Source organism: Nycticebus coucang, chromosome 21 (assembly GCF_027406575.1).
Source record: "Nycticebus coucang isolate mNycCou1 chromosome 21, mNycCou1.pri, whole genome shotgun sequence".
Classification (NCBI taxonomy): Eukaryota; Metazoa; Chordata; class Mammalia; order Primates; family Lorisidae; genus Nycticebus; species Nycticebus coucang.
The window spans coordinates 62,822,276-62,836,890 of record NC_069800.1 but is presented as its reverse complement, the minus strand read 5'-3'; the positions used below and the strand labels follow the sequence as shown (position 1 = coordinate 62,836,890).

General features: G+C 41.1%; 1 protein-coding gene across 2 annotated transcripts in view; it reads right to left on the bottom strand.

Moving 5' to 3' along the window:
- RAB22A (RAB22A, member RAS oncogene family) overlaps nucleotides 1-13,514 on the bottom strand; it is a 51,457-nt gene extending 37,943 nt beyond the window's left edge. The window contains exons 1-2 of one of the 2 annotated variants that reach the window (XM_053574222.1): nucleotides 13,206-13,514; nucleotides 11,845-11,924 (exon numbers count right to left, since the gene is read on the bottom strand). In XM_053574222.1, coding sequence (XP_053430197.1) covers nucleotides 11,845-11,924; nucleotides 13,206-13,241 — 116 coding nt within the window. In that variant the 5' untranslated portion in view covers nucleotides 13,242-13,514. The remainder of the gene's footprint in view (nucleotides 1-11,844; nucleotides 11,925-13,205) is intronic. The other variant, XM_053574223.1, reaches the window with a different exon arrangement.
- Between the last annotated feature and the right edge of the window lie 1,101 nt (nucleotides 13,515-14,615).

Here is a 14,615-nt window from a genome sequence, read left to right as displayed (position 1 = left end):
AAGAAAAAAAAAATCCCCAAAACGGAGAAAAAGTTATATTTTTGTATATAACAAGTGAAAAGGAAATGAAAATTTCAAAACAATATCATTTACCACATTAACAGCATAAAACTTCACTAAAAATGCCAACCCCCCGGAATAAGCCTAACGAAAGATATCTAAGCCTACTACATAGAGGAGCCCAAAAGACAGGGAAAGTAAAGAATCCTAATATAAATGGAAGGATAATCTATGTTCATATATAGAAGATTCAGTATTATAAAGATGTCATTTCTCTCCAAGTCAATCAACCAATTCCATGCAATGACAACCAAAAAGAAAGTGAGAATAAGTGTCTTCTTGGTGTGTGTGAAAATGGACAAGATGATTTTTAATGTTTATATGGAAATGTAACAGGTCAAGAACAGCCAAGACATTCCTGAAGAATAACACAAAAAAACTCACAGCACTGGATGTTAAAATATTTTACAAAGAAATTAAGAAATTGTGATATTGGCGGTAAGAGTACCAAAAAGATGACTAACGTTTCTGATACGATCAACTAGTTAAGGCCAAAAAAAGTACATTTCATAACATGTAGAGCATGTATGACAACAGCGCAGAGACAGGAGAAGGGAAATTGAAGGCTCCTTGCAATTCTTATATGTGAAATTGTATGTTATTTGAACATACATTGAAAAAGTACGTCATAAACCCTAGCACAATCCCTAAAGTGCTAAAATTAAAGAGGTAGAGCTAACAAGACCATAGTGGAAATAAAATGAAATCATTAACATTGGGCAGAGAAAAATACAGCAAAGTGGTGGATTTAAAGCAAACCACAGTGACAGTTATAATTAACAAAAATGGTCTAATCAGTGCTATACAACAGAACTTTGTGATGAGGATGGACTGTAGCTAGTATGACTGAAGATACAATTTTTTAATTTTAGCATGTGACTAGGTACAACCATACTAGACAGTGCAGGTCTAAATACTTTAATTAAAAGGCAGAGGCTGTCAGATTAGATATAAAAGGGGACCCTGTAATTCTGTCCACAAGAAATTCACTTGAAATATACAGCTATAAATAGATTAAGAGAAGAGATATGCAAATAGAATGCTGAAGAGTATCAGAACAAGTAGAATTCAGAACTAGCACTCTTTCTAGGGCAGAGAGACAGTCCCTGATGGTAAAAGTGTCAAGCCATCAAGCAAACACAACAATGCCACATGCACATTCCCTCAGACAGAAAAGCTTCAAAACACATGGAGCAAAAACCCACTGGACCTAAAAAGAGAAATGAAAAAATCCTCAGTTAAAGTTGTTTCAAACACTCCTTTCATCAATGCTACTAATAAGCCGACTTATTTAACATTACGCAACACTACACTATGGCAGCAGAACAAACATTCTTTTCTGGTGCACACAGAACCATCATAAAGACAGACCCTATCTTAGGCCATTAAAGAAATGTTAAATGAAAAAGTCTACAATAATACTCAGTGTGTTTTCTGACCACAATGGATTTAAATTAAAAATCAATAATTGAAAATATCTGGACCAGGCTCAGCGGCCCATAGTACAGTGGTTACGGTGCCAGCCTCATACTTGGAGGCTGGTGGGTTCGAGCCCGGCCCGGGTCAGCTAAACAACTATGATAACTGCAACAAAAAAATAGTCAGGCATTATGGTGGGTGCCTGTAGTCCCAGCTGCCTGGGAGGCTGAGGCAAGAGAATTGCTTGAGCCCAGGAGTTTGAGGTTGCTGTGAGCTGTGATGCCAAGGCACTCTATCAAGGGTGACATAGTGACATTCTGTTTCAACAATAACAACATCTGGACCAGGTGCAGTGGTTCACACCTGTAATCCCAGCACTCTGGGAGGCAGAGGTGGCTGGATCACCTGAGTTCAGGTGTTCAAGACCAGTCTGAGCAATAGCAAGGCTCTGTCTCTAAGAACTACCAGGGTGTTGTGGCAGAAGCCTATAGTCCCAGCCACTTGGGAGGCTGAAGCAAGAGGATCACTTAAGCCCAACAGTTTGAGGTTGCTGTGAGCTATAAATGCTAGGACACTATCCAGAGCGACAAAAGTGAGACTGTCTCAAAAAAAAAAAAAAAAATGAATATTGGGAAAATCTCCAAGTAACTGGAAATTAGAAAACATACATCTAAGCAACCAATGGTCAAAGAAGCCACAAGGAAAATTAGAAATAGGTGGAACTAACTAAATGCAAATGAGAACACAACATATCAAAATCTGTGGGATTTACTTAACCCAACACTTAGGGGGAAACTTATAGTTCTAAATGTCGATACCAGGAAAAAAATCTTAAAATCAATTGCCTAAGATTTTACTTTAACTGGAAAAAGAACAAATTAAGCCAAAATAAGCTAAAGGAAGAAAAAAATGAACACAAGAACAATAATCTGTGAAGTGGAAAAAAGAAATGTTAATGAAATGAAAAACTATTTTTTTTTGAAGACCAATAAAATTGATAGACTTATTGGTGGACAGATCAGGAAAAAGAGAAGACTCAAAAATTATTACTATCAAGAATGAAAGAGGGGCTCTATTGCTGCAGATCCTAAAGATATGAAAATGATAACAGGTATATTATAAACAACTTTATGCCAATAAAATTAAAATACAACAGATACAACAGATAAATTCCTTGAAAGACATAAACTACTAAAGCTACTCAAGATACAGATGCCTGATTAGGCCTCTACAGTCTCTATTAAAGGAATTCAGTCTGTAGTTAAAAAATATTTGACAGAGAAAACTCCTTGCTCAGATGGCTTCATTTGTGACATCTACCAAACCTTCAAGGAAAAAACAAATCAATTCTATATAAACTCTTCCAAAAAAGTGGAAGAAAACATTTCCCAGCTCATTTGATGATGACCTGATAACAAAACTGGAGAAATATATTACAGGAAACTATAAACCAATATCCCTTATGAACGTGGAGATAAAAATCCTTAACAAAATTTCAGTAAATCAAATCCAGCAATGTATAAAGTTAACGCATAACGACCAAGAGAAATTTATTTTAGAAATGCAAGACTGCATGATCTATGTGTTTATGATTTAATTAAAAAAAAAATATATATATATAAAAAGAAATGCAAGATTGGTTTAGCATTATAGTATCAATGATTGGAAGTCACCATTTTAACAAACTAAGAAAGAAAAAGCGTATGAATAGGTAAAAATACAAAACACTACCCATTAAAATTCAATGTAATTCTTGATTTAAAAAAATCTTATTAATTCAGGGACAGAAGGGAATATCCTTAATCTGATAGTGGGCATCTATAAAAAACCTAAATAGTCCCAAACTTAGTAGTAAATGATAGAATGATTTCTCCCACAGATCAAGTAAAAGGCAAGGATGTTGACACTTACCACTTCTCAACACAGTACTGGAGCTCTTACCTACCTAGTGCAAGAAGGAAAATAAAAGAAAGAAAAAAGGTATAGAGATTGGAAAGAATGAAGTGAAACTTCATAGATGACATGATTCTGTACCTAAGAAAATCCCAAGAAATCTACAAAAAAGCTGCCTGAGCGAATTTAACAGAAGTTGCTAACTTACATGATACACGGTCAATATGCAAAAATCAATTTTATAATGTGTCTACATATTAGTAACAAACTGAATATTGAAATAAAAAAAACCATTTATAACATAAAAAGCCAAGAAGTACTTTGAGATAAATTTAACAAAATATGTGCAAGACCTGTACTGTGACGACTAAAAAACTGATAAAGGGCAGCGCCTGTGGCTCAAGGCGTAGGGTACCAGCCCCATATATTGGGGGTGGCGTGTTCAAGCCCGGCCCCAGCCAAAAGCTGTAAAAACAAACAAACAAACAAACCTTTGATAAAAAGCAATGAAGACCTAAATCAGAGGTTCTAAACCCGTGGGTCATGACCCCTTTGGGGGTCGAACGACCCTTTCACAGGGGTCGCCTAAGACCATCTGCATATCAGATATTTACATTACGATTCAAATCAATAGCAAAATTACAGTTATGAAGTAGCAATGAAAATAATTTTATGATTGGGAGTCACCACAACATGAAGAACTGTATTAAAGGGTCATGACATTAGGAAGGTTGAGAACCACTGACCTCAATTAATGAAGACTATACTAGGTTCATGGATCTAAGATACAGTATTGTTAACATGTGAGTTCCCTCCAAATTAAGTTAACAGACTCAATGTGTTCACAGCGAAGACCTCAGCTGGCTCTTTTGAGGAATTGGGCATCATGACTCTAAAGTTTATATATAAAAAAAAAGCAAAGAGCCCAGAGGAGCCAAAGGATTTGAAAAATAAGAATATAACTAGATTATGAACACTACCAGATTTTGAGACTTTCTATAAATCTGCATCAATCAACACAGTACTGTACAGGCATAAGGTCAGACAAATAGATCAATGGAAAAGAACAGGAAACTCAGAAATAAACCCACACATATATATCAATTTACTTTTGACAAAGGTGCCAGGGTAATTTAATTCAATAAATGCCGAGTTCAATATTAACAGATGTTGCTAGAAAGACTGTATTGACACATGACCTTTACCTCACACATAAACAAAAACTAATAGAAACAAATCTCAGACCAAAATAAAACAACAAATGGTAGTATATCAAACTAAAAAGTTTTCACACAGCAAAGGAAACAGTCAACGGAGTGAAAAGATAACCCAAGTATGGGAGAAAATATTTACACACCAGTGTATAAGAGGTCCCTTTTCTCCACATCTCTTCCAGCACTTTTTTTTTTCAGAGACCAAGTATCATTATGTCGCCCTGGTGTCACAGCTCACAGCAACTTCAAATGCTTGGGCTTAAGTGATTCTCTTGCCTCAGCCTCCCAAATAGCTGGGACTACAGGTGCCCGCCACAACGCCCAGCTATTTTTTTGTTGCAGTTGTTTAGCTGGCCTGCATCGGGTCCGAATCTACCAACCTCGGTGTATGTGGATGGTGCTATAACCACTGTACTACAGCGCTGAGCCTATTTTTTCTTTTTGTCTTTTGACAATAGCTATCCTAAATGGGTAAGTTGATACCTCACTGTGGTTTTGATTTGTATGTCTCTGATAATTAGTGATGTTGAGTATTCTTCATATATTTGTTGCCCATATGTTATGTCTTCTGTTAAGGAATACTAATAAATAAAAAAGAAAGCATTACTGACCCATGAAATAAGGATGAATTTCAAAAAACACTATCCAGACACAAGAAAGTACATTAAGTAGTACGCATTCTTACAAAACTCTAGAAAAGACAAATATAATCTACAGTGGCAGAAAGCTTACCAATTGTTGCCTGCAGCCAGGAGCAGAAATATGATCAAATAGGATGGAACATAAAAGAACCTACTGGAGTGAGGCAATTACTCTACATCTTGATGTCACAGAAAATTCATTAAAATGTTCTCTTAAAATGGGTACAGATTCTTGCATGCAAAAGTACTTCAGTAAAGTCAATTAAAACACACAGTCAATTAAAAATACAAATAAGAGCCTTATAAATACAAACGCTCAATTTATGACAACGATGGCTCAATATAAAGCAATGGGTTATGAATGATCTTTAAAAAAAAAAAGGGGGGGTGGCGGCTCCTGTGGCTCAAGGAGTAGGGTGCCGGCCCTATATACCGGGGGTGGTAGGTTAAAGCCCAGCCCCGGCCAAAACTGCAAAAAAAAAAAAAAAAAAAAAACAACCGACGACGATTACTGGATTTCCTTCTTAGAATTAAACTACAAAACTAAACAAAATAAACCCTACAACTTCATTTTTATCTTAACACTTCATCCAAAAATTATTTTCAGGTCAATTTTACAGCTAAATCTGAAAAACAAAATTAAGTTTCTATAAGATAACAAAAAAATATTTTTATAACCTTGGTAAACCAGTTTCTCAAACAGGACATAAAAAGTTCTACCTATAAGGGAAAAGACAGATTAAATGGACATTAAAAGTAAGAACTTCTGTTCACACTAGTCAAAGAAATCCATAGTTTAAATGCAATCTCTATCGAAATAAGTACGGATGGATATCCAGAAAAAAAAATCACAAAGACTCTGGATAGTCAAAGTAATCCTGAGCAAAAAGAACAAAGCTGGCAGCACCATGCTACCAGACTTCAAAATACACTACAAAGGTGTAGTAACCAAAACAGAATGGTATTGGCATAAAAACAGACACGTAGACCAATGGAACAGAAAAGAAAACCTCAAAATTAATCCATATTATCCACAGCCAACTGACTTTTAACAAAGGTGCCATGAACACTCATTGGGGAAATGACAGAAAGGATAGTCTCTTCAGTAAATGGTGATGGGAAAACTGGATATCCATATGTAGGAGAATGAAACTAGACCCACCTTTCACGCTATACCAAAATCGACTCAAAATGGATCAAAGATGTAAGACTACTAGAAGAAAACATAAAGGAAAAACACTTCAGGACACTGCTCTGGGAAAGAATTTTATGAATAAGATCTCAAAAGCACAGGTAACAAAAGAAAAAATAAACAGCACAATAGTTGGATATTCAGGTAACAAAAGCAAAAATAAATAGCGCAACAGTTGGATATTAAACTAAAAACATTCTGCAGAGTAAAGGAAACATTCAACAGAGTGAAAAGATAACCCACAGAATGGGAGAAAGTATCTGGATGCTATTTATCCAACAGGGGATTAATACCCAGAAAATACAAGGAACTCCAACAACTGATCAGCAAAAAACCGCCAAACAGGGGCAGCACCTGTGGCTCAGTGAGTAGGGCGCCGGCCCCATATACCAAGGGTGGCGGGTTCAAACCCAGCCCTGGCTGAACTGCAACCAAGAAAAAAAATAGCCAGGAGTTGTGGCAGGCGCCTGTAGTCCCAGCTACTCGGGAGGCTGACGCAGGAGAATCGCTGAAGCCCAAGAGCTAGAGGTTACTGTGAGTCCTGAGACATCATGGCACTCTACTGAAGGCAGTAAAGTGAGACTCTGTCTCTACAAAAACAAAACAAAACAAAAACGGCCAAACAATTCAATTAAAAAATGGGCAAATGACCTCAAAAGACATTTCTCAACAGAAAACATAACATATGTGCAACAAATACATGAAAAATACTCAACTTCACTAACTGGGGCAATGATGGCTATTATCAACACAGCAAAAAATAACAAATGCTATTGGTGGGAATGTAAACTAGTACAGACACTATGGAGAACGGTATAGAGGTTCCTCAAAAACTACAAATAGGACTCACCGATCCCACAAGTGGGCATTCATCCAAAGGAAAGGAAGTCGGTATATCGCAGAGACCTCTGTACCCATGTTTACTGCAGCACCAATAGCAAAGACACAGAATCGACCCAGATGTGCAACAACAGACAAATGGATAAAGAAGATGCGGCACATGCATGCAATGGAATACTATTTGGCCACAAAAAGGAATGAAATCCTGTCTTTGCAGCAACACAGATAAAACAGGAGAACTTTATGTTAAGTGAAATAAACCAGGAAAAGAAAGTTAAGCACTCCTGCTCTCACTCAGACTTGAAAGCTAAAAAAAGTTTATCTCTTAGAAGTACAAAACCAAACAGACAATACTAGAAGCTGATAAGGGTAGAGGGAAAGGGGGGATAGGGAAAAATGTGTTAAAGGACACAGAATCACAGCTAGAGAGGATAAGTTCCAGTGTTCTATACCTAGAGTCCCCAACCCCCACGGTTACACAAAAATCGCCTTGGTGAAACTCAGGAACAAGGCCACACAGCAGGTGAGTGGGGATAGTCAGCAAGGGAAGCTTCATCTGTTTTACAGCAGCTCCCCATTAGTTCCATCACACCAGGTCCCTCTCCTGTCCCATCTCTGATGCCCCTGCCCCATGGAAAAACTGTCTTCTATGAAACAGGTCTCTGGTGCCAAAAAGGTGGGGGCTGCTATTCTATACCACTGTAGGATGACTATAATTAATAATACATAGCAGTGATTTTCCACATGTGTGCAATGAAAATTTTTAAAGATTACTTGAATTATTTTCTACTCTTGTTTTTTTTGATCAACTTAAGTGTACTGTGGCAGTTTAACTATAGGTTCAAAGTGCCGTTAGATAAAAAAGGTTGAAAAATATTGATATATAGCTTTAAATAGCTAGAAGGAGAATATTAGATGTTACCAACACAAAGAAATAATTGTTTGTAATGATGGATATGCTGGTCTGATCACTACATATTATATGTATCAAAACATCACTATGTATCCCATAAATGTTTATAATTATCATGTTCCAATTAAAAAAAAAATAAAAAGAACCCTTGGACAAGTGGCAATCCCAGCACGCTGAAAAGCCCAAGTAGGAGGACTGCTTGAAGCCAGGAGTTTGGGACTGGTCCAGGCAACACGATAAGACCTAGGTCTACAAAAATTAAAAATGTTAACCCAGCACAGTGATGCTGTAGTCCCAGTTACTCAGGAGGCTGAGGCAGGATTTCTTGAACCTAGGGATTTGAGGATGCAGTGAACCATGATCGCATGATTGCACTCCAGCCTGGGAGCTACAGCAAGACCCAAACTCTTAAACAACCACCACACCACCAGCCTTAAGTACAATGAATAAATAAATTTAGAATATGGAAGGAAAAAAAAAAAAAAGAATCCCTGTTCATTTAAAGACCCTTCAGAGAAGGAAAAGGTTATAGAGAGAAATATCTGCCATCCACAGAGCCAACAAATGACTGATGTCCAGAAAACACCCACAATGAATACTCATCAATAAGAAAATGGCCATATTTCTATTGCCAACATATACATATAATGCCAATAGAAAAATGAGTGAGATTCTTAAACAAGTACTTAACAAAAGTTGACCAAATAGCCAATAAACATATGAAAAAAAGTATAGCTTTAGTCATCAGGAGAATAGAAACTAAAATCAGAACAAGATACTACCACACATCCGCCAAAACGGCAAACAAAGACTGATTATACCAAATGCTATAGAGGACAGGAAGCGACTGGAGCTCCTATAGGCTGCTGGTAGGACTGTAAATTGTTATAGTATTTTGGAAGTTATCAGAGTTGAAGATACATGTTCCTTGTGATCCAGCAATTCTACTGCCAGCTATCTAGACATACGGTCCAAAGAAATTCATGGATGCGGGCACAAAAGACACGTATAAGGATGCTCTTAGCGGGCGGCGCCTGTGGCTCAGTGAGTAGGGCGCCGGCCCCATATGCTGAGGGTGGCGGGTTCAAACCCAGCCCCAGCCAAACTGCAACAAAAAATAGCCGGGCGTTGTGGCGGGCGCCTGTAGTCCCAGCTGCTCGGGAGGCTGAGGCAACAGAATTGCGTAAGCCCTAGAGTTAGAGGTTGCTGTGAGCCGTGTAACGCCACGGCACTCTACCCGAGGGCAGTACAGTGAGACTCTGTCTCTACAAAAAGAAAGAAAAAAAAAAAAAAAAAGGATGCTCTTAGCAGAATTATCTGTAATAGCCTCAAATGTCCAAACAAGAAACAAAATATTCAACAGGTAGAATCTATAAGCTCTGCTATGTTCATCCAACGAGATACTTACCTCATAGTGAGGAAAATGAACTATTAGATGCACAAGGTTGGAAAGAAGCAGATAGTGTAAGTATGTAGTTTAATTCCTTTCATATAAAGTTCAACATGTCGTAAGTTTAGTAAAAAATAAGTAGTAAGAAATAACGCATTCTTACCATTCTCACTAATTTTTGTGTATTTTAATTCAATTCTCATAACAACCTTCTAAGTTAGATGAATTGTAATTTGCAGACCTTTGGGCTACATCACCAGCACGCAGTCTAGCACTTGCTACACAGGTAGATACTCCAAGAATAAATAAAGTCACACAACACACACAAAGTCATTGGCTTTGGCTATTAGACGGGAACTGGTACCAAGGAAAGATGGTATCTGCAGCATGGTGGGGTGAACAGAGATGACAGAGGGCTGAGGGATGAAGCAGCTGAGGAAGTGATAACTTCTCTTTCAGAAGTTCCACCATTTGAGTGGCAGGCTGGGGAATGGTGCTCTTACAGTGAAGCAGGTAGATTAGGAACATGTTCGAAGGTTAGAACCAGAAAACTGGGCTGGGGAAGGAGGGGGTAGCTGCTGAAGAGGTAGGGCTCCAGAGCCCAAGAGTGTGTGGGGAGTTGGTCGTGAAGAAGGAAGCCACCTCCTGAGGTCGAGGAACATGAAACAAGGATAGAGGAGAACAAACAAACAAGAAAGCTTGTATTTTTCTTTCCTTTTAAGACGTGAGTCAAGACTAGGGAAGAGAGTGGATTAAAGGAGGCTCAAGAACACAAGTCTGTGGCAGACTGGGAGCCACTGGCAAACGGAGCAGTGGGAGCCATGGCCAGGGCCGTGGGCCTCCCAGATCAACAAAACACCCTCCATTTTTCTTTCTCCTCCCTTGAGAGAACACTTCCAGCCAAAGTGGTGGCTGAGTACCTTGTGGGCTCTGGACTTTCAGCTCTGACTCACTGTGAAGTACATCCCTCACTCAATCACCAGGACTACCCGCTATCACTCCCAATCACCACTTTCTCATGCAGGTAGTAACAGGCAAGCCCTGAGGAGGATTAGGTCACATTTTTTAAATACTGACATACCCAATTTTTTCTTGAAAGATGTTGAAAAACATTTCAATTGCAGAAATAGTGGTGGTGAATTTTATCCCCAGGCCTTCAGTGTTGGAAACCCATGGAGTTTAAGAATGTAGACAAAAGCTATAGAGTACACAAACTTAAACAAGAGCCTGTAACTTCTCAGGAAACAATCTTATGGCAGTTTTCCTTGTGGATTATAAAATATTTCTCTATTAGAAAATGATCTGCAAGAGCACAAAGGCATATTTTATCCTAATGATGGATAATTTACACGAAATGATGGAAATTTACACGAAAGCAACCATTTGATTGGGAGTTTGATAGTAAAAAAAAAGCACAACAGCTATTTAGTTTTACAAGCCTAACAAAGTATTAAAACCTATAAAACACAGCTTGTCACACAGAGAAAGTATTAGTATTGTGACATTTAAATGCTCTGGTTTCCTTAACAGAGTCAAAAACATATAGACTATCAATTGCACTTACCCAAATACAGATCCATAAAAATCATCAGACCCCCAAAAAACCTTACTTTTCAACATTAATTAATTAATTCAGTAAAAGAATGTGTAAGAAGGGTTTGGCCCTTCTTTTCAGGAAGGATTAAAACCATCTTAATATCTTTTTGTTGACACACCTGAAAGAACAGTACCAGAACCTGTTTACAGCTCCCTCTTCACAGGTGTAACTGCTGTTGGTATTTATAGACAGAAGCTTCTATGTCTCACTCTGTGGCCCTGAGTAGTAGTGTAGTGGCATTATCATAGCTCACCACAACCTCAAACCCCTGGGTTCAAGTGATCCTCCTGCCCTCGCCTCCAAAGTAACTAGGATTACCGAGGCACATCACCACACCCAGGTAAATTTTCTATTTTTTACAGAGACAGGGTCTCACTCTGTTATTTTTTGTGGAATTTGGCTGGTCTCAAACTCCTGAGCTCAAGCAATCCTCCTGTTTCGCCTTCCAGAGTACAAGGATTAGGTGTGAGACATGATACCCTGGCCTTAATTCGTATTTCCATTTTGAAGTTTTTCCTAAAATACACCAATCCTCCCTAGATTCTTTCAAGTCCTCCTGGAGACATGAAAATCAGTGACTCTGAATGTGTTAATTGTGTAAAATGGTAGGGCCTATACCAGCAACACAGTTTTTATTTGGAAGGCACTTCAATGCATCTTCAGATAAATAAACTTAATCTCTTACCCTATTGTTGGGTTGATGTTTGGATCAAAACTGTCTTCCACAAACCGCCATACAATACTCGATTTACCTACACCGGTATCCTGAAAGAGAACATGGTATGTGTCTGAGAAAAAGTTTAACTACTTACAGACCCAGGAAACTACTTTGTGTCATAAGTTCAAGATTTTTTTTTTTTTTTTGAGATAGGGTCTTGCTCTATTGCCTAGGCTAGGATACAGTGGAGCCTAGTTTACCACAATCTCCAACTCCTAAACTTAAGCAATCCTCCTGCCTCAGCCTCCAGAGTAGCTGGGACTACTGGGATGCACCACTGTGCCTGGCTAATTTTTCTATTTTTTGTAGCAAGGGGTCTCACTCTTGCTCAGGTTGGTCTAGCACTCCTGGCCTCAAGCAATCTTCCCACTTAGGCTTCCCAAGTGCTAAAATTACAATGTGAACCACCATACCTGGCCAAGTTTAGAATTTGTATAAAAAAAATCATCCTCAATGTTTAAATTTTATAAGTTGAGGGGCAAAAAAACCATTTTCATAAAAATTTAGTGGAATAATTAAGGTGATTTCGAAATGTATTCTGAGAGATTCTGCACTTTTAAGAGACATTAGGACCTTCTGAAAGCCCTGAAGTTTCTGCTTGTTGGAAAAGTGACAAGTCCACTTGGTTTTTAACAAATATTAGTAAAGTCTGAAATACTGAATTCAGAGTTTCTGAATTTCATTACTTCGTGAGTAATCCCTAAATGAATTCTAGCCCCACCCTATTTGGGGGCAAATAAGACTAGTGATTAGAATGTGTTTCAATCTCTAAGGCACTAAACTCAGGAAGGAGAGCATCGACCTCAGAAATGGTCAAGTTGCCCTGACAAGACAGGAAGCTGAAGCTTCAAGTCTTTGAAGCTTCACGACGTGAACACCCTCCTTGCTCCAAAAGTAAAGTAAAGTTACTTTACTTTTTAGGAAGTGTCAGGGGTATCCCACAAGTTCAAAAACATCCAAGAGACAGAAAGAAGCCTAAGGCTGCTTGTAAAACCTGAACGATGTTACTGGTTTTACTTTGGGAGACTTGGTCAACTCCCAAATAGTACCTTAGTAAGTTGGGAGAAAGCTATTAACCTAGTTGCAATGTTGAGGCAGAGGGGACTGTATGCACTTGGGGGGCCGGAAAAGTCCAAGAGCTCCAAGGAAGGGAAAGAGGAGGGTTCCTCTTGCCTTTCAGGGTCTTCAGGACCGTGCAGCAAGGTGGGCGGGACGGCTCCGGGATTGGGAGGGTCCGCGTCCCGGACGGAGGCGGAGATGTGGGGGCGCTGGGGCCCGTGCCCACCCGGCCTCCCGCGGCCCTCCCGGCCGGACCCACCGACACTCACCCCCAACAGACACACTTTGAGTTCCCTTAGCGCCATGGCCCGGGAGCCAGGGCCCCAGCCAGCCGCCGCCCTAAGTTGAGGAGGGAGAGGCCGGGTCCAACACGAGCATCCCCCGGCGCCGCCGCCACACGGCCCAGCCCCAGCCGCGAGGAGCACAGAGGCCGCGGCCGCCCGTCCTCCGGCCCTGGGCTCGGCCGGCCCGCCACCAGCCACGCGGGGCCCCCCTCAGTAGTCCGGACGCCGCCGCGGCCTTCCGGACGCCACTACTGCCGCCATTTTGGGACGCCAGCCGGGTCACCTGACCTCCCCGCCCACTTCGGCAGCCACCTTCGCTGCGAGGGCGGGGCCGGCCGGCGAGGGCTGGGGCGGGGCCATAAGCATGTGGTCCCGCCCCCACGCCAGGGCTCCACCCCCAGCCCCGCCTCCAGGCTCATCCCAAGATGGCGGTGAGTGGGGCCAGGTTCCCGGGGCGTCGGGGCTGCTACCATTCCCCTCGTCCCGTGATCACCCCGTGGAGGCCGGGGGAATCCCCGTCCGCCGCAGCCCTCTAGTAATTCCTGTGAGTGTCTCTCTTTCAGAGATCTCCCTGTACTTTGTGGACTTGCAGGATGACTTACACTATTGTAAGTAACAGTTGGGGCGTCCCCGCCCCTTCCTGGGGCTTTCTCACAGAATTCGGGGTGCACGAAGCCCTGGGGCTCGGCCCTAGGTGTTTGGACCAGAACAGCCGGACCCCCCAGCTGCCTTAATCTACTTCTGGCACTTCCTCCTCACTGGGCGGGGCGGTCTGGGGTGGGAACCCTCCTACCTGGATGGGGGGAAGGATTTTTGTTGCTGCTGGGAAACTTTTCTGACTTCTTGTTACTTTCTCTTTCTCCTCGTCCTCTTCCCGCTGCTCTGGGAGGAGCGGGAGTGGGTAGTCCCAGGTGCGGGTGGACTCGGGACACGCCCTTCTCTCCGGGACTTCTCCGAGTGCGGAGCCAGGGGGTCCGGCTGTCCGCGCGGGGCCCTGGGGCTGCACGTGCTTGGGGCGTCCCGGCCACACCCCCAGCCCCGTCTGGGTCCCTGTGGAGCGGTTGGATCCGCATCGCTTTGGGTGGTTCTCTTTCATTTGACCCTTTTTGCCTTCTTTTCTTGGGAATCATTTTAAGGGCTGATAGCTGGGGCAGATGTCATCGTGGAAATCCAAGTTCGCATTTGTGGCGAAGGATTTCCTTTTTGTTCAACAAATATTTCTTGAGCACCTCTTTGTTCTGAGCCGAGCCATGTGTTGGGTTCTGGACCTACACAGATGAGTTAGAAACAGCCACCACTTCTCAAGGAACTCACAGGCCAGCGCTGGAGAGGGCAGACCTGTAAACAACAACAACAAAAAATTTACCGAACTAGGGATGCAGGCTTGCGAAGAGC